This window comes from Procambarus clarkii, chromosome 43 (assembly GCF_040958095.1).
Source record: "Procambarus clarkii isolate CNS0578487 chromosome 43, FALCON_Pclarkii_2.0, whole genome shotgun sequence".
Taxonomy (NCBI): Eukaryota; Metazoa; Arthropoda; class Malacostraca; order Decapoda; family Cambaridae; genus Procambarus; species Procambarus clarkii.
Window position 1 is genome coordinate 15,695,793 of NC_091192.1, and position 18,388 is coordinate 15,714,180.

Below are 18,388 nucleotides of genomic sequence, written 5' to 3' on the forward strand. Positions count from 1 at the left end.
AATGATTTTTGTTGCCCGGTGTTGCACTTTTTCTAGAGCAGTTATGTCCTGAAGATGAGGTCATAATGCTTGGATACAGTAATCCAAATGGGGTCGAACCAGAGATTTATACATAAATCTCTGGATTCGAAGTGATTCACTACCTTCTTTTCCTTAGTCCAAAGTACGCTTGATTATTCCAAGGGTTTGGTTAGATTTTTTGACTGCTGATCCTACCTGCTGTGCAACTTTCATCGAGTGGTGGATTTTGACGTTCCTTTTCTTCATCAGTCTGCTGTAATGTAATGTTATTAACTAGGTAGTTGTGGCTTGTTATCTCCCACATGCAAGGTCTTATATTTGTCAATATTAAAAAGCATTTGCCAGTCTTCTGATCATTTGTGTAGTTCATGTAGATCTCTCTGTAAGACTTTAGTATCATTATCATTTCCCACTCTACCATATCTTTAAATGTTAAATATATAAATCATAAATATACTACAACCCATGTTCAGTGCAGTACATAGATGTACAGTACAATTAAAATAATACTACTAAACTAAAATTAAATACTATATAATAATGTAATACTATATTATAACATAATGCAGTAAATTATATTACAAGCCATGTGGTTTGAGCGCCATCTATTGAGTGGAGTGTGAGGCGATAGCGGGCGTCTGGGAGCGCGACCTCTCGCTTGACACACTTACTATATATATACATATAGTGTTCCGTGCTGTAGCTGCCCCTAAACCATCAACAACAACAAATATGGGCGCACCGACCTGGGTGATGTTTTCCACATGAGAGGACTCGCTGAAGCTCGATTTCTGGTTATTAAAAGCGTATATATTGTTATGCTAAGATATATGAGCTTAGGTTAGGCTGTATTGGGTCAGGTTGGTTTGATGTACATCCTTCTTTAGGGTTGGTGTTGGTTAGGTTGAGCTAGGTTAAGTTAGGTAGTTTAATAAATCCCTTGGCAAACCGACTTGTATATAATGTGATGAATGAGCAAAAATACACGACAGTAATATATGTTATTGTAAGAAATGGTTGTATGTAATGCTCGTGTCTGAAGTTAGACACAAATGCAACAAAATTTGTTAATGATGGTAACAGTCAATTTCATCAAAACTTAACTTGCTTAGCTTAATGAATTGTGGAATTCGGTGCCTGAGCCCATTATGAACTAATGTAATTCATAGTATAAGCAGCCCCTGCAAACCTTGAAAGTCTTTACCTAACATAGAGAGATACTGTAACACCATACATGGTTTTATATAATATATTACCTGATACAAGTAGATTCAGTTCACACAGGAATTGAGTGGCAACAGCCTGTTGGTCCTTAAAAATAGCAAAATTACACCTTTTGAGGCACTAATGTTCACATGTTGGGCAAAGATCAGGTCGTGTAAGGTGACCTTGCCCTCTGCTTCGCTGATAATTGCAGATGGTTGCTTGTGTCTTTCCATCAAATAAGCTGCTGTCTAGGTGTGACAGCATGATAGCCAGTGGCTATCCGGTAGGCAGAGCTTAGTTCTTGGTACCTCCTAATATCCTCACTTGGTTCCTCCTTATATACTTACTTGGTCCCTCCTTATATCCTCACTTGGTTCCTCCTTATATCCTCACATGGTTCTTCCTTATATCCTCACTTGGTTCCTTCTTATGTCCTCACTTGGTTACTCCTTATATCCTCACGAGGTTCCTTCTTATACCCCACACTTGGTTTCTCCTTATATCCTCACTTGGTTCCTCCTTATATTCCCACTTAGTTCCTCCTTATATCCTCACTTGGTTTCTCCTTATATCCTCACTTGGTTTCTCCTTATGTCCTCATTTGGTTCCTCCTTATGTCCTCACTTGGTTCCTCCTTATATCCTCATTTGGTTCCTCCTTATGTCCTCACTTGGTTCCTTCATATGTCCTCACTTGGTTCCTCCTTATATCCTCACTTGGTTCCTCCTTATATCCTCACTTGGTTCCTCCTTATATCCTCACTTAGTTCCTCCTTATATCCTCACTTGGTTCATCCTTATGTCCTCACTTGGTTACTCCTTATATCCTCACTTGGTTCCTCCTTATGGTCTCACTTGGTTCCTCCTTATATCCTCACTTGGTTCCTCCTTATATCCTCACTTGGTTCCTCCTTATGTCCTCACTTGGTTCCTTCTTATGTCCTCACTTGGTTCCTCCTTATATCCTCACTTGGTTCCTCCTTATATCCTCACTTAGTTCCTCCTTATATCCTCACTTGGTTCATCCTTATATGCTCACTTGGTTCCTCCTTATGTCCTCACTTGGTTCCTTCTTATATCCTCACTTGGTTCCTCCTGATATCCTCACTTGGTTCCTCCTGATATCCTCACTTGGCTCCTCCTGATATCCTCACTTGGTTCATCCTATATTCTCACTTGGTTCATCCTTATATCCTCACTTGGTTCCTCCTTATATCCTCACTTGGTTCCTCCTTATATCCTCACTTGGTTCTCCTTATATCCTCACTTGGTTCCTCCTTATATCCTCACTTGGTTCCTTCCTTGGCTCCAGTACTTTTTCTCATCCTCATATCGGACATAGACCAGAACACAACCTATAGCACTGTATCATCCTTTGCAGATGACACTAGGATCTACATGAGAGTAGGCAACATAGAGGACACGGCGAACCTCCAGTCAGATGTAGATCAGGTCTTTCTATGGGCTACAGAAAATAATATGGTGTTTAATGAAGATAAGTTCCAGCTCATGCGCTATGGAAAAAATGAAAATATAAAAACGGAAACCACGTACAAAACTCAGGCAAATCATAACATAGAACGAAAAGGCAATGTAAAGGATCTGGGTGTACTCATGTCGGAAGACCTTACCTTTAAAGAACACAATATAGTAGCCATCACAACTGCAAGAAAAATGACAGATTGGATAACAAGAACTTTTCACACTAGAGATGCTATACCGATGATGATACTTTTCAAAACGCTTGTGCTCTCGAGTGGAGTACTGCTGCACAATGACAGCACCTTTCAAAGCTGGAGAAATTACTGAACTGGAGAGCGTACAGAGATCCTTTACTGCTAGAATCCACTCAGTAAAACATCTAAAACTACTGGGACCGACTAAAGAGCCTAAAACTGTACTCCCTTGAGCGCAGGCGGGAGAGGTACATAATAATTTACACGTGGAAAATATTAGAGGGGCTGGTCCCAAACCTGCACACAGAAATAACATCACATGAGACCAGAAGACATGGCAGGATGTGCAGAATACCCCCGTTGAAAAACAGAGGTGCAACTGGTACTCTGAGAGAGAACTCTATCAACATCAGAGGTCCGAGACTGTTCAACACGCTTCCACTACACATAAGGGGCATAACTGGCCGACCCCTCACAGTGTTCAAGAGAGAACTGGATAAGCACCTTCAAAGGATACCTGATCAACCAGGCTGTGACTCATACGTCAGGCTGCGAGCAGCCGCGTCCAACAGCCTGGTTGATCAGTCCCGGCAACCAGGAGGCCTGGTCGACGACCAGGCCGCGGGGACGCTAAGCCCCTTGAAGCACCTCAAGGTAACCTCCTGATATCCTCACTTGGTTCATCCTTATATTCTCACTTGGTTCATCCTTATATCCTCACTTGGTTCCTCCTTATATCCTCACTTGGTTCCTCCTGATATCCTCACTTGGTTCCTCCTTATATCCTCACTTGTTCCTCCTGATATCCTCACTTGGTTCCTCCTTATATCCTCACTTTTTCCTCCTGATATCCTCACTTGGTTCCTTCTTATGTTCTCACTTGTTCCTCCTGATATCCTCACTTGGTTCCTCCTTATGTACCTTGACTGTTAGCAGTACTATCCCCCGTCTCTAACCCACTTGTACTCAAGAGACCTTGGTGAGTTTGAGTGTACAGCCCATCCTCCTGTTTTGGTAGTACTTACAGTAATGATGTGGACCATAATACACATATCGACATACAATGCAATTAGAAAGTAGGAAATGTGTACTAATGACTTTGGACAAACTGGAAAAGATTTTGTATTTGTTGTAACGACAACCTTTACTAACCTTCCTAGGCCTAATGCATGCTATCTGAGACTTAATATAGTACATATGTGTGCTATGCTAGGTCTAGGAATATTTAAGTTTGCTTTTAGTTTCATTTTTTTTGGACTCGATAAAGTGAATACTACCAAATTCTATGATCTAATTGCTTAGTACTGTACATCAATAGTTGTACTTTGGTGAATACATATTTATAAAAACTACTATCTAAACAGGAGGACGGCTTGGATTATAAGGTGATGCATTCTGTGTTTCCTAAATTATATGTTGTGAAATTTATAGGGGCAGTGAGCTGTATTGCTCTCAATTTCTTGTGTAGTGACTCTGATTCTGAATTAGTGTTGATATGGGGAAAGTCAAGGGATATAATTATCTATGAACATCAATAATAAATGAATAATCTCTTTGTCATTTTTAATTATCTTAAATACAGATCCCACCTAAGATCTTAGATCAATTTCTGAACTGATGAAAGCTAGAGTGAAGAGCACTCTGAAGATTGCTTACCAGAGATGAAAGACTTGATAATTTATTTTATGCTTTATGTGGTTGTAGTTTCTTAACTGTTAATATTTATTTTATTAACTGTTGAACAGAGACGAGTTCCATTCCTTGTCTGGTGAACTAATTAATGGATGGTGGCAGCTCTACCTTTACCTTCTATAATTTCTACAAATTTTTCTGCTCCTTATACTCTCTCTCTCTCCTCTTCCCCCTTCTTTCCCTCTCTCAAAGTCTACCCATGGGATCAAGTAGATACTTCATCCATGCTCTATTTCTACACTTTTCCTTTCATGGAACTCATTCCACTACCCTTCCCCCTCTCTCCATCACCCTCTTCCTCCCTCTGTGCTGTTCTTCATCTCTCATCTTTCTCTATTTATTACCAATTTGTTGCAATAACAATGTTAAGGAACTCGACTGACATTACTGATGATTACTCTGCTTCTTTCTGGACCATGTTTTGTATAGTGCAGTTGATACACGGGCATTACACTAGTCATTGTGTCCATAAAGTACTGTAGGCACAATTAGTAAGTGCACTTATCAAAGCTCCAGAAACTCACATGTTGAACATTTTGTCACTCCATATGGTATCAAATACATGCCTATTACTCTTTCATATTGTCTTTGTATCTTTTTCTTTATCAAGTTATATTAACTGAAGATGGATTGATAACACTGGCGGCGTTTAGTGTGGGGAAGATATTTTATTAAACTAAAGAATTCTGTCTATTAAACACTTAATTAGTAATTAAAGAGTAATTATGCTGATAAAAAGTAGCATAATTTTCTTATGTATTTTTCTTCTCTAAGAATTAAGTAGCTGTAAAGAAGACATTTTAATCCAGTGAAGGCTTTGAAAATTATATGAAATTCATCTTCCAAAAAATCATCAGACATGAAGATAAAACCCTATGAGAATGTCTTGCTTTGTTTTTAATTGTGACCTTAATTAATACTGTTTCAGTACAAGGTTTCTCCTTATGTCCGGTTGATACCTTTTAACTAAAGTTTGTGAACTTTACTCCCTCAGAAGAATTATTCATTCTCTTAGTGCATTTTTAAACACCTTAAAGTTTAAACAATTGTTGTCTAGCTACTTTGTAAATATTGCATTTCAGTCCAGTCTGAGAGGAGTGCTGTTAAAAGATGGCTGGTGTCAAGTACTGTTTATCTTATCTACCCTATAACACCTGTTTGTTTATTCATTAAATTAAATACCAATGGCCTGCTACTTTTACACGAGTCTCTTACTCCTAGCATCACAACCTGCTACTTTTACACAAGTCTCTTACTCCTAGCATCACAACCTGCTACTTTTACACGAGTCTCTTACTCCTAGCATCACAACCTGCTACTTTTACACGAGTCTCTTACTCCTAGCATCACAACCTGCTACTTTTACACGAGTCTCTTACTCCTAGCATCACAACCTGCTACTTTTACACGAGTCTCTTACTCCTAGCATCACAACCTGCTACTTTTACACGAGTCTCTTACTCCTAGCATCACAACCTGCTACTTTTAAAAATACAGTAAACTGTACCTTGCTATTTTCAAAATTATGGATCCCCTGCTATCAACCAGGAAAACAGAATATTTACAAACAAATAGCGCAGATGTGTATGGCAAATTATGGTAACATAAACAAAATCCCATAGTGTGATGCGATGGTGTCTTTGCGTGTGAAACAGTGTCCATGGAAAATGAGTCTTTTTGAACTGCTGGACTTAATGATTAGCTGTGAATAATGTAAGCTATAATTCTCTATAATGCTTTACCCTTAGAGCCTAGGGGGAAAAAAATAATGTAAATTGGATTGACCTGCTGACCCTCTTGTCCTGGGCACATAACCTTATGCATCTGACCTTCATGCAAACTGTGCACTTTAATTACCTTTACTGCATGTTAAAAATATTAATTGCCATTAATCACAATTTAAACTCTGCACCTGTAATTTGTCTGACACTGCAGCAATAATGATGGTCAATACTGAGTGTTATATACTGTATATACATTCATAGATATAGAGGAGGCTAGCATTAGGTAAATGACAGATGAAACGACCACTGACCTGGTATGAATCTATATTTAAACACCTTTCAGAGAAGATTACTCAATCATAGCACAAATTTGAATTAAAATGTCAATATAATGGTTAACATGATCACATAATTGAGTACAGAAATGACAAAATGACTTGGTAACACAATACATGGGATCACTGGATTATTTCAAGTGTTAGTGTATATATATGATTGAGTTTGGTCGTGTATAGATAGGAGTGGCCTCGCATAGGCCAGTAGGCCTTCTGCAATTAATTTGATTTTTATGTACTGTATTTTGACACTTTTTAACCAGATTTTTTTTCCAGAATTAAAGGTTAAGCAGGGTCTTGAGAAGGATGCTTTTGTTAATGCAACGACCTCTGGCATGGCATCGTGCACTACTTAGAGTCAGCCGGTGGATTAAGACCCATCGGTATGCTTCCACTGTGTATGCTTTGTCATCAGGTGTGTTGGGGTCCTACTGTGCTATATTTTATATTATTTGGATTTAGTTCTGGGGACCAACTACTGGAACTAGTTTGGTTATCCAGAGCAGTGTGTTTCTGTACTCTCCTATTTGTCACATATTTGCTCCTACTAGATTGAACTTTTGATCTGGGACCCCAGCCTTTTCAGCTGCTGGTTGTCTAATGCGATGACTCCTGGCTTATTTTTCTATCATATCTACTTTTGATATTATGAATGTGTTTATTGTGAAGGGAAAACAACTAGGGGTAGAGGCAGCTTGTGAAACATGTTTATGGCAGAATGTAAGTACAGTGCGACACTTGTTACGTTTTATCAATCCTTATGAGAAGTGGGTCAAAGTTCCATTGTTGTTTAAAATAGTAGGTCTCAAGATGCCAGTTTTATTAGATAATGCAGGCAGCTGTTATAGTGGATGGATGATGATAAATTGTCACCTTTTTGCCTTTTAAATTGCCTTTTGATTTAACATGAGTGGGCTAATATGCATGATCTCAAGGATGAATTTTTCAACAAGTTAAAATTTACTTATTAGTGGCAAGCAATGTCAAACAGTGCAGTATTTGCAGATACTGTACTTGATTTAGTTAAAAGCTTTGGTTAACGTCATACATCACTCGGTTCAAGCTGTTACATAAATGCACATATGTTAACTTTATTAAGCCTTTTAGCTAAATTTAATCTAGGCTTAATTTTGTACAAAATCTAAAGCAAAACAAACAACTTAACCTAACCTTTAGCTAACACTATATGCACAAAACCTTCCCTGAGTATTGGCTCCTTCAGCTGTTTTCCTCAGCCAGCCAGGTCATTGTTAACATGCCAGGCCCTTGGTGGGTACTATGGGTACACCAAGACAAGTAACTTTTCAAAATGGCCTCGTTGCATAGTATATTGGGCGAGAAGTACTGTGGAGACCACCAGAGAGAGATACTGCTTGCTGAAAAAAATAAGACAAGCAGCTTAGAAACATTTCATTCCACTCGATGCACTATTTTTGTATAAAAAATAAACAAAAATGTACTTACCGGTGACCCGGTAGTCACTATTTAATGTGTCATACTAGTACAGTATTTGTACTTGCCCAGACAAGTACAATACAGTACATTTCAATAGATTGAGGATGGGTTAAGTTAAGAGCTGTAATTCTTATCTTTAGGACAAGGTAAATGTGGTGTTGCTGTACTTAGAGTGACGGGTGACAGGGCTTCAGACGTCTTCTCGCGCATGACAGAGCCGGCGACGCTCCCATCTCCTCGTGTGGCCACCCTCAGAAAAATTATTCATCCTCTCACTGGTAATTTTTTCAATTTTATTTCTGCCAATTCTGGGAGCAGTTCTATTATTCTGTTGTTATAATATATTTTGTCCTTACTGCTGTACTGTAGGTACCGTAGTTCCTATTGGCCCACCAGAGGTTCCTACTGGTGGACTTACTATAGCATTACAGTGTACTGATAGGATTAATCATATTGGCTGATTGATTAAATATGCAAGACAAGGGGCTCACTAAGCTCATATTTTAATTTTTTAAGGATCCACACAAATACTTTGTCCAGCTTTTTGGACTTTGGTTTTAGTTTTCTATTCATTTAATGACTTCCTCACTTTTTAACCACTAAACTAGTAAACTTGTCCTTTCATCATCATCTGTTGATTTGTTAGATAATCAGGTAAAAATAATAATCAGCTGCAGGTAAAAAAAAAAAGTAACTTATTTTGAGTACCACCCATTTCTTGTATTTTTATTTGTTACATGATATGTCTCATTTTTCAATGGCCCAATCTGCTTCCTAATCTTTGTCTGGTATACCTGAAAGAAACCTTGAGGATTTGTCTTCACCTGCCCTGCACAGGTGTGGTTCCCTGCACAGCACAAGTGCCTTGTGGTGCTCAAGCAGGGAAGACATTAGCTACTGCTGCGGGGGTATTTATGTGTGTCAACAAGAAGTTTGTGTCAATTTACTTATTCTTTTGGAAATAGAACATTGACGAGTCTCTTGTGTTGTTCAAACCCTAAATAATATTCATTTGGGTTACTTACTTTTAATACATTAGGGCCAAATGTCACAAGTTTAGCCCAGAACTTATTTGTTTTGTGTGATTGCAAAATTGATATTATTTTGGACTCCATTTTATATAAAGGAACAACCATTGATATTACATGGAATGCCCTCAGCTTTTCTAGAACTGTTGTGAAGAAACTGTTGTCAGATTATGTAAAGTACAAACAGTATACTTTGTTCAGATAACTGGTATACAAAATCTTTTTAGTGCCTGTTTGCTGAAAAATATCACAAGGTCATGTGGTATTGTACTGTCTCTATCTTGAGAGAAAATACCCAACTTATTGAGAAAAAAAATGATGACATAAAATTGCAGATATCTGGAGAAATTTTTGCAGTCAATTGGAAAGACAGTCACCTAATGACAATACATGAGGAAATTTGGGTATTTAGGAAAAGCCAACCACAGCTAACCATCCTGTGGTACAGCCTTCAGCTATTGTGGGTTATACAATGAACATGAATGGAATACCTTTACCTTTCTTATGTTCTTCTTCCATTTTCTCAGTTCAGTACAGAATTCAGTGGGCTTCTTCACCCCATGATAGTGGGATAATGATTAATAATGATAATGTTTTCTTTTACTGTTTTTCTGGGGGGAGCCCCGTCGGCTCCCCGGAGCTATCCCAGGCTGATATGCTAATGTCAGACTTTGGCATCAGTCATGTGTATGGAGTTCTTAGGCCTACCGGGGACCATGGCCAGAACCGGGCCCCCTCAGAGAGGCAAGGGGAGCAATGGCCTATAGAAGCCCCCGTGTAGTTGGAAGCATTCTATGTCTGCCATCGACCGGAACAGGCACCCAGAAAGGTAAGCGCCCCAAAACAAACCCCTATTCTGGTTAAAATTGCTACCTAAAACCGAACTAGTGGATAGAACTCCCCAACCGAAAACAAGCAAACTAGTGTGACGTCACACACTGCCGCGCCGCTGTCTGCGCAGCTCCCCCCTCCCCGGGAGGGGGAAGGGGGAGCCCCAGACCCCCCGCGCCGGCTACCCACACCTCAGTTCTTGAGGCTGATGCTATAGGCGATGGTCGTGTGCTCTGGCTCCGGTGTCGCTACTGCACTGTGCTTTGCGTGTGGTGTTAGTTTTGTGGGTGCGAGAGCCAGGAGTTATCTTCAGTACTCGGGCTGCATGCGCCTAGGGCTGCCTTCCCTAGGTGCCCTGTAAGTACTGCCCTTGGGGCTTGGGGCCACCTTCCACAGGCTCCTCGGGGTCTGCCTCTGCTGGTCCGTTTTACCTTTCGGTTTTTCGGCCGCCTGTTGGGCTCTTGGGTGTTCTGTTCTCCCTTGTTACCGGCAGGTAAGAGGCAGTTTGCACTGGTAGGGGCGCAGGGTGCTGCTCAGCTTGTATTTCCCGACATCGCGGCCGGCTCTGTTCCTTGGGGTTCGCTGTCCTCTTGCGGGGTTTTGTTTTTCTTTTTCTTTTTGCCTGGTGGGGGGTTCTGTCATTTTATTCAGTTTGTTTGCCCTTCCACTGTTCTCCTCTCCTGTTTGGGGAGTCGGCCGTGGCGCAGTTTATTCAGGCTGCGTCGGCGGCTTGTCGTCCGATGTCGGACTTGTTGGTTTTCCGGGGGTCCCGGGGTGGGTCTTCCCGGAAAGGTCGTGCCAGGGCTCGGGGTTCCTCTCGTCGTGGTAGGCCTCTGGTGTCAGGTTTGGGGTTGGCTCCTCCTGCGGACCCTCCCTCGTCTGGTCGGCGCGGTGTTCGCGCTGTGCGGGGTTCTGGGTCTCGTAAGGGTCGCCGGCCCTTTCGCGGTTTGCCCCTTTGACGGGGCGATGGGGGGGGCGGCTTGCGCTGTTCGCTCGCGCCTGGTCCCACGATTCGTGGGCCTTTCGGGTCGTGTCTCGCGGCCTGCGGTGGTGTTGGGTGGCCCCTCCCCCCTTTGGGGGGTCGGGGCTGGCAGGGCAGGCTTCTTCCCCTGCGCTCTGTCGAGTCGTCTTGGAGTGGGTACGCTTGGGCGTCGTCGAAACGACGTCGTCCCTCAGATGGGTTTCCCGTCTGTTTCCGGTTCCGAAACGGGACTGCGCGGACCTGCGGTTCATTCTGGACTTGTCCCGTCTGAACCCCTGGGTTCATTGCCCCTCCTTTCGGATGACTACGCTGTCTCAGGTTCGGCTCCTCTTGGAGCCGGGAGCTTGGATGGTGTCCCTGGACCTCCGGGACGCTTATTGGCATGTCCCGATTCATCCGCGGTTCAGGGACTGGCTCGGTTTTGTAGTGGGGCGTCTGAGTTACCGCTTTCGTTGTCTCCCGTTCGGGTTGAACCTGGCACCTCGCGTGTTCACACGCCTTACACGGGTTGTGGTGGCTCGTTTGCGTCTCCTAGGTGTTCGGGTGTTGGCCTACCTCGACGACTGGCTGGTTTGGGCTCTCAGCCAGTCAGCTTGCTTGCTAGCCAGGGATTTGGTTCTTTCCCAGCTCGCCGGGTTCGGGTTCTTGGTGAACTGGAGGAAGTCCCATCTGGTTCCCTCTCAGGTTCGGACTTGGCTGGGTCTCGTGTGGGACTCTCGAACCGCCTCCTTGTCTCTCCCTCCGGAGTCTCTCCTGCGGCTGCGGTCCCGCCTTCGTCTGTTTCTGGAGGGCCCTCGGGTCACCCGGCGGTTGCTCGAGGGGCTGTGCGGGAGCCTGAACTTCGCGATGGTGTTCTACCCGCCGGGTCGGGTTTGGCTTCGACGGCTGTTCTGGTTCCTTCGGGGTTCCCCCTTCCGCCTCTCTCGCGATCGCAGAGTTCGACCCCCGGGGGACTTGCGTCGGTTGCTGCGTCACCGGCTTCCTCTTCGGGTTTTTCGGGGTTCAGTGCCTTGGCGCCTACCCGAGCCCTCGCTCGATGTGTACACGGATGCGTCGTCTCTCGGCTGGGGTTTTGTGACCAGTGCTCACCAGGCCGGCCAGGGGCGTTGGGATCCGTCCTTCCGTTGAGCTCACAGTACGGTGCGGGAGTTCGCGGCAGTGTGGTTTGCTCTGGGGAGGATTCGGGTGGCCCGCGGATCGACGATTCGGCTCCATTCGGACTGCTCTCCGGTGGTTCATTGCCTGAACCGAGGGGGTTCGATGCGGTCCTTGTCTCTTTGGGGTTGGTCGCTTCGGGTGACTCGTCTGCTGAGTTCTCGGGGTTTGGCTCTCCTGGCGGTTCACGTACGGGGCGTGTCCAACGTCTTGGCCGACGCCCTGTCTCGCTTCGTTCCCCTCTCCACGGAGTGGACGGTCGACGACGAGTCCTTCCGTTGGCTTTGCCAGACGTTCGGGCGCCCCGAGGTGGACCTCTTCGCGTCGGCGTGGTCGCGGCGTCTTCCCGTTTATGCGGCGCCCTTCCCCGATTGCGAGGCCGTCGAGGTCGATGCCTTTCGGCTCGACTGGTCGAGGTGGGGGTTCCTGTACCTCTTTCCCCCGGTTCGGCTGTTGCTCCAGGTCCTGACTCGCTTAGAGACTTACCGGGGGAGAGTTGTCCTTCTGGCCCCTTGGTGGCCGGCCCAGCCTTGGTTTCAGGCGCTGGTTGCTCGGTGTCCGAACCCGAGGGTTTTCCCGCGGCTCCGCCTCTTTCAGCAGATCGGGCCGGTACGTCATGTAGCTGGTTCGATCTTCTCCTCGAGTCTTCGCGTATGGTTTTTTTGACTCGAGTCTATCATCATCTCTATGGTGATCAGGTGGCCTCCTTGTTGGTGTCCCACCTGAGGGCTTCTTCTCGGCGGCAGTATGAAGTTTCCTGGCGGTCCTTCCGTTTCTTTTTGCGTCTTCGTCGTGATAGCTCCTTGTCTGTTCGGGTGGTCTTGTCCTTCCTCTCGTGGTTGTTTCAGGACCGTCATCTTATGCCTAACACTGTCGCTTCGTATCGTGCGGCGCTGGCGGAGCCGCTTCAGCTTGCTTTCGGTATCGATGTTACGTCTGCGCCGTTTCGCAAGCTGTCTTGTGCATTGTTTCACCTCCGGCCTGCTCATGCGTCGCCTGAGCCGTCCTGGTCTTTGGACAAAGTGCTCGCTTTCCTTTCATCTCCTCGTTTCGTTGTGGCCCCTTCGGTCCAGGATTGTTTTTCCAAGGCCCTTTTCTTGTTGGCTTTGGCCTCTGGGGGTCGGGTAGGGGAGCTTCATGCTCTCCTCCGGCGCAGGGGTTTCTGCTCTTTTGGTCGTGGTGATAGTTTTGTTCGTTTGCAGCCGTCTCCTTCTTTTCTGGCAAAGAATGAGACTGCTGCGTTCCGGAGGGGTCCATGGGTGGTTGATGCTTGGTTGGTCAGGCCGGGGGTGCATCATGTTTTGTGTCCGGTTGCGGCGCTTCGCCGTTATTTGTGCGCCTCAGCTTCTGTGTCCGGGGACGCGCTGTGGGTTGATCCGGTTTCCCTTCTTCCCTGTTCGCGGGTTCGGGTCTCTCAGGTCGTCCGCAGGGTTATTAGGTCCAGCCAGCCTGCGGTCTATCCCCGTGCCCATGACGTTCGTAAGTTCGCGGCTCTTGCTGCCGTCTTTGGGAATATGTCTTGGTCTGATATTCGGGCGCGGGGATTTTGGCGGTCGAACAGGGTCCTGGCTGCTCGTTACCTTGTGAATGTCCCTGGGCCTCGTCGGGCCTGTGTTGCTTTGGGTCAGCGGTTGCGGCCAGTTGTCTCGGCTTCGAGTTGAGGGGTGAGCGACGACCGCCTCCCGGGTAAGTCCCTCTTTTTCTGTCTGTGGGTAGTTAGCTCCGGGGAGCCGATGGGGCTCCCCCCAGAAAACCAGCGTTGAATGTAATGAAACGTCATTTTCTGGGTGAGTCCCGGAGGCTCCCCAGCATCCCTCCCTCCCTCCGGTCGGCGGTTTTTCGCGTTTTTGACATCCAGCCTCAAGAACTGAGGTGTGGGTAGCCGGCGCAGGGGGTCTGGGGCTCCCCCTTCCCCCTCCCGGGGAGGGGGGAGCTGCGCAGACAGCGGCGCGGCAGTGTGTGACGTCACACTAGTTTGCTTGTTTTCGGTTGGGGAGTTCTATCCACTAGTTCGGTTTTAGGTAGCAATTTTAACCAGAATAGCGGTTTGTTTTGGGGCACTTACCTTTCTGGGTGCCTGTTCCGGTCGATGGCAGACATAGAATGCTTCCAACTACACGGGGGCTTCTATAGGCCATTGCTCCCCTTGCCTCTCTGAGGGGGCCCAGTTCTGGCCGTGGTCCCCGGTAGGCCTAAGAACTCCATACACATGACTGATGCCAAAGTCTGACATTAGCATATCAGGCTGGGATAGCTCCGGGGAGCCTCCGGGACTCACCCAGAAAATGGCGTTTCATTGCATTCAACGCTGGTTTTTTAAATTTTTGTTGTTTGTAATTGTTCAGTAAGCTTTGCAAATACATTTTTACAAATATGACAAAAAACCTTGTGAAACTGTTGAGATCTTACCAAGTTCTTGGTTACATGTTATTGAAGAATGGACTGTTTTAGTAAAACATTGTATATTTAGATACATGTAATACGAAGAAAATATAGCTGCTGCACTACTGAACTCGTTTAACACTTTTTTTTTTTATTTATGCCAGGTGAGGGATTGGATCAAGGGTTAGTGTTGTGGTTTCCTGGTCCTCACAGCTTCACTGGAGAGGATTGCTGTGAACTCCATGTACATGGGGGCTTAGCAGTCATTGCTGCTCTCCTAGCTGCTCTCAGCACACTGCCTGGTTACCAACCAGCACAGCCAGGTTAGGCAACTAGAATTTTGAGTAACTGTATTACATTCATAGTAAATTGCATTTTCCTAGCCTTGCAGCTTTCTTCTTAAACATATCCTGGTCTGAGTGTTGATCCCGTGGCTTCTGGAAGTTGACCTGCATGTTTGCAACTTGTCGCTTCCAAAGGCCTTTAAAAAATGGTCATTTCATTATATTCAGTGCTTATATTTCTGAGCATATTATATTATACTGTATGCTTAATGTTTTAACCCGTCCATTGGAGCCTCTCATGCCCTTATATTTTTCTGCTTTTCTGGGGGGGGGGGCTGGGAGCCCCGTTGGCTGCCCCCAGAAATATATCCAGGCTGATATGGATATACGTATTAGCTTTCTGGCATTAGTCAATGTGCAGGAAGTTCTTGCTTACTTGTTCTTGCTTGCTGGGGAGCCAGTCGGCCGAGCGGACAGCACGCTGGACTTGTGATCCTTTGGTCCTGGGTTCGATCCCAGGCGCCGGCGAGAAACAATGGGCAGAGTTTCTTTCACCCTATGCTCCTGTTACCTAGCAGTAAAATAGGTACCTGGGTGTTAGTCAGCTGTCACGGGCTGCTTCCTGGGGGTGGAAGCCTGGTCGAGTACCGGGCCGCGGGGATACTAAAGCCCCGAAATTATCTCAAGATAACCTCAAGATTACCAGGGACCACGAGCCAGAACCTGGCCCCTTTAGAGAGGCACGAGGAGCAATATAGAAACCTATAGAAAGGAGGAGGCTGTAGAAACCCCAGTATGGTTGGGAGCATTCTATATCTGCCATCGACCAGGTCTGGTACCCAGAAAGAAACAAACCCCAAAACAAACCCCTATTCTGGTGAAAATTTTGCTACCAAAAGCCGAACAAGTGTACAGAACTCCCCAAATGAAAATTAGCAAACGAGCATGATGTCGTCATGTTGCCGCGCTGCTGTCTGAGCAACTCCTCGTCCCCCCATCTCCCCAAGAGGGGAAAGGGGAAGCCCCAGACCCTCACGCCGGCAATCCACCCTTCAGTTCTTGGCTGATGTGCTATTGGCGAGGTCATGTGCCTCTGGCTCCTGATTTTATCTCAGTTTCTGTGCCTTGTGGCATGGTCTGTCTCTACACGTGGTGTGCGAGCCAGAAGTAATATTCTACGGTACTCGGGCTGCATGCACCTAGGGTTTTCTTTCCTAGGTGCACTGCAAGTACTGTCCTTGGGTCTTGGGGGGCCACCTTCCACAAGTTGCCTTGGGATCTACCTCTGTTGTGTCTTTTACTGCTCGGTACTTGGCTGCCCTTGGAGTCAGCTGGGGCTTTTGTTGCCCTTGTTTGCCTCTGGGTAGGAGATAGTTTTCATCAGTGGTAGGGGCGCAGGGTACTGCACATCTAGTTATTACCTATTATAGCGGCCGGCTCTGTTACGCCTGGGTATGTTGTCCTCTTGCGTGGTTTTTCTTTTTGTTTGTTTTCCTGCCTGGTGGGGGTCTGCCTTTGGTTGGTTGCCCCCTATCTATACTTAGGGTATTTATATATACGTATCTGTGTTCTTGGTGGTATCCCCTCCTAGGCCCCCCTGAGTGGACACGTCCTGGAAGTTCAGCTTTTAGATGTTTGCTTGATAGTCTTGGGCACCGGTTCACAGTACCTTGCGTGGGCTTCCCTTAGCGTGTTACCAAGGTTAAGGGCCCTAGCAAATCCCACAGGGGCTCCATGGTCTGATGGATGCGACTTTTGAGTCCCCCCTTTCGCCTCGTGCGAGGTTGATGGGTTGCCCCTGTCCCCTTGTCTCAGGGTGACAATCACTGGTTGTGCCTCCACCATGCTGCCTATTGGGCCGGTGATTCCTTTGACTCACAGTGTCGTGTGATGTTTGTTGTTTGTACATACTCCAGTTCACCCAAGCTACTAATCATGATATGAAGGTGCAGGCAGCAGCTGCGTTGCATGCTAGGTTCAGGTTGCTGCAACGCGATAGGTTGGTTGTTTCCCCGGTTGCCCCGAGACTGCACTGTTTTGGTTTTAGGGACCTGGACTTGGGGGTGGGAGTCACTTCGACTTTGGTTTCGTCTACCCCCTCCTTATCCTTCCCCCTTCTGTTGTTCATCTGGTTCCTTCCCCCTTGCTTCTGGCTCCAAAGTGTCTGAGGGTTTCCGAGTCAGGGCAGGATCTAGTTGGTGTTGAAACTCGGGCGATCTCTGGGTAAGTCCCCCTCTGGGGTGGCGGCAGAGGCATTCGAGACTGGTCCTCCAGCCGAGCTTCTGGGTCTGACCAGTGGGCTCCCTTCGTTCCTGCTTTTTCGGCAGCTTCTGCCTTTTCTTTAGAAAAGGGGTTTGGAGGATAGCTCGGCCCCGGGTTTTTGGGGTGAGCTTCCCGGGGTGGGGGAGGGGTTGACTTGGGGGCCTTGGGCCCAATTGGACCCCGCTTGGGTTTTTGTACCCTTGGAGCGGGGCTTGGTGTTACAAGGAGTGGGGTTCTCTTTTGCTCCCTCCTCGTACGAATTGGATTTGGCATCTACCCCTTGCCGGGTTCAGTTTCGGAACCCCGGCAGTTCTTCAGTTCCGTCCTACCAGAGGTTTTCGGCTTCTCGCGTCCCATCCCATGTGGTGCGGGAAGTCCTTGTGGCTTACCTCCTGCGCAACCTGGATTATGCTTTCGTGATAGATCCACGTTCCTTCGTGTCCTGGTTAGCAGACTGCCCTCTCTTCTCTTTGGAGGCGTGTCATACGTTCTGTAGATCCTGCACGCTTGAGTGGCAGGAGGCTCAGATGGCATTGCATGTTTTACTGGAGGGCGAAGTTGAGCATCTCGATGCGTGCTTGTTTGCCCCTGCCCTTCTGCAAGATGTTGGTGTGATGCTGCTTCATGTGCAGATTCCTTCCCTTTCAGCTGCATTGGTCGTGGAGGATTTGCGTACGTGTGTTCTGCTGGCTTCGGCCCTGCGTTTTTTCTCTCTCCTTGAGCTGTCCTCGGACTGGCTTGAGGTGGATGTGGAGGAGCTTGGGGACGCCTCTGGGTCTGGTGTGTTGCCCTCGGCGGCGTGTGCGTCATCTGCATTGTTGAAGCTGTTCACACCACTCCTGCGGGATGCGGTTTCGCAGTTTTTTGCTTCTCAATTCACGTGTCAGCAGGCGATGCTCGCTTCTCCATGGAATCCGCTTGGGCTCTTAAGTTGTCTTCACCTTTTTGTTCGTTGCTGTTTGCGAAGTCTGCAGTTGTGCAGTATCTACAGGCAGCTTTGGCTAGTTGCCATCCTATGTCGTATTTGTTGATCTTCCTCGGGGAGGCTCATGGGGGGCCTTCCCGGCGGGGTCGTGCCAGGGCTTGGGGTTCTTTCAGTCGTGGTAGGCCAGTGTTAGATTCGGCGCCAGTGCAGCCTTTGGTGCCGTCTGTTTCTGTTCAGCGCGGGGCCCTTTTGCGGCTCGTCTTGCTCTGTGGGAATGCTTGCTCTGTTTGCTCGCACCTGGTCCCACGATTTGTGGGTCTTTCGGGTCGTTTCATGCGGCCTGCGGTGACGTTGGGTGGTTGTTCCAACTCCTTCGGGGGATTTGGGGCTGGCTGGGCAGGCCTCTTCTCCTGCGCTCTGTTGGGTTATCT

The 18,388-nt window shown here is 46.6% G+C and overlaps 1 protein-coding gene across 4 annotated transcripts in view; it reads left to right on the forward strand.

Annotated features, from left to right (window-relative positions):
* Positions 1–6: 6 nt before the first annotated feature.
* The window catches only part of LOC123755783 (tRNA modification GTPase GTPBP3, mitochondrial), a 35,582-nt gene continuing 17,200 nt past the window's right edge, over positions 7–18,388 (forward strand). Inside the window, exons 1-5 of one of the 4 annotated variants that reach the window (XM_069300069.1) lie at positions 7–815; positions 2,608–3,556; positions 6,930–7,068; positions 8,249–8,386; positions 14,651–14,809. In XM_069300069.1, coding sequence (XP_069156170.1) covers positions 6,960–7,068; positions 8,249–8,386; positions 14,651–14,809 — 406 coding nt within the window. In that variant the 5' untranslated portion in view covers positions 7–815; positions 2,608–3,556; positions 6,930–6,959. Of the gene's footprint in view, positions 3,557–6,929; positions 7,069–8,248; positions 8,387–14,650; positions 14,810–18,388 lie in introns of all 4 variants that reach the window. The other 3 variants (XM_069300068.1, XM_045738569.2, XM_045738570.2) reach the window with 3 other exon arrangements.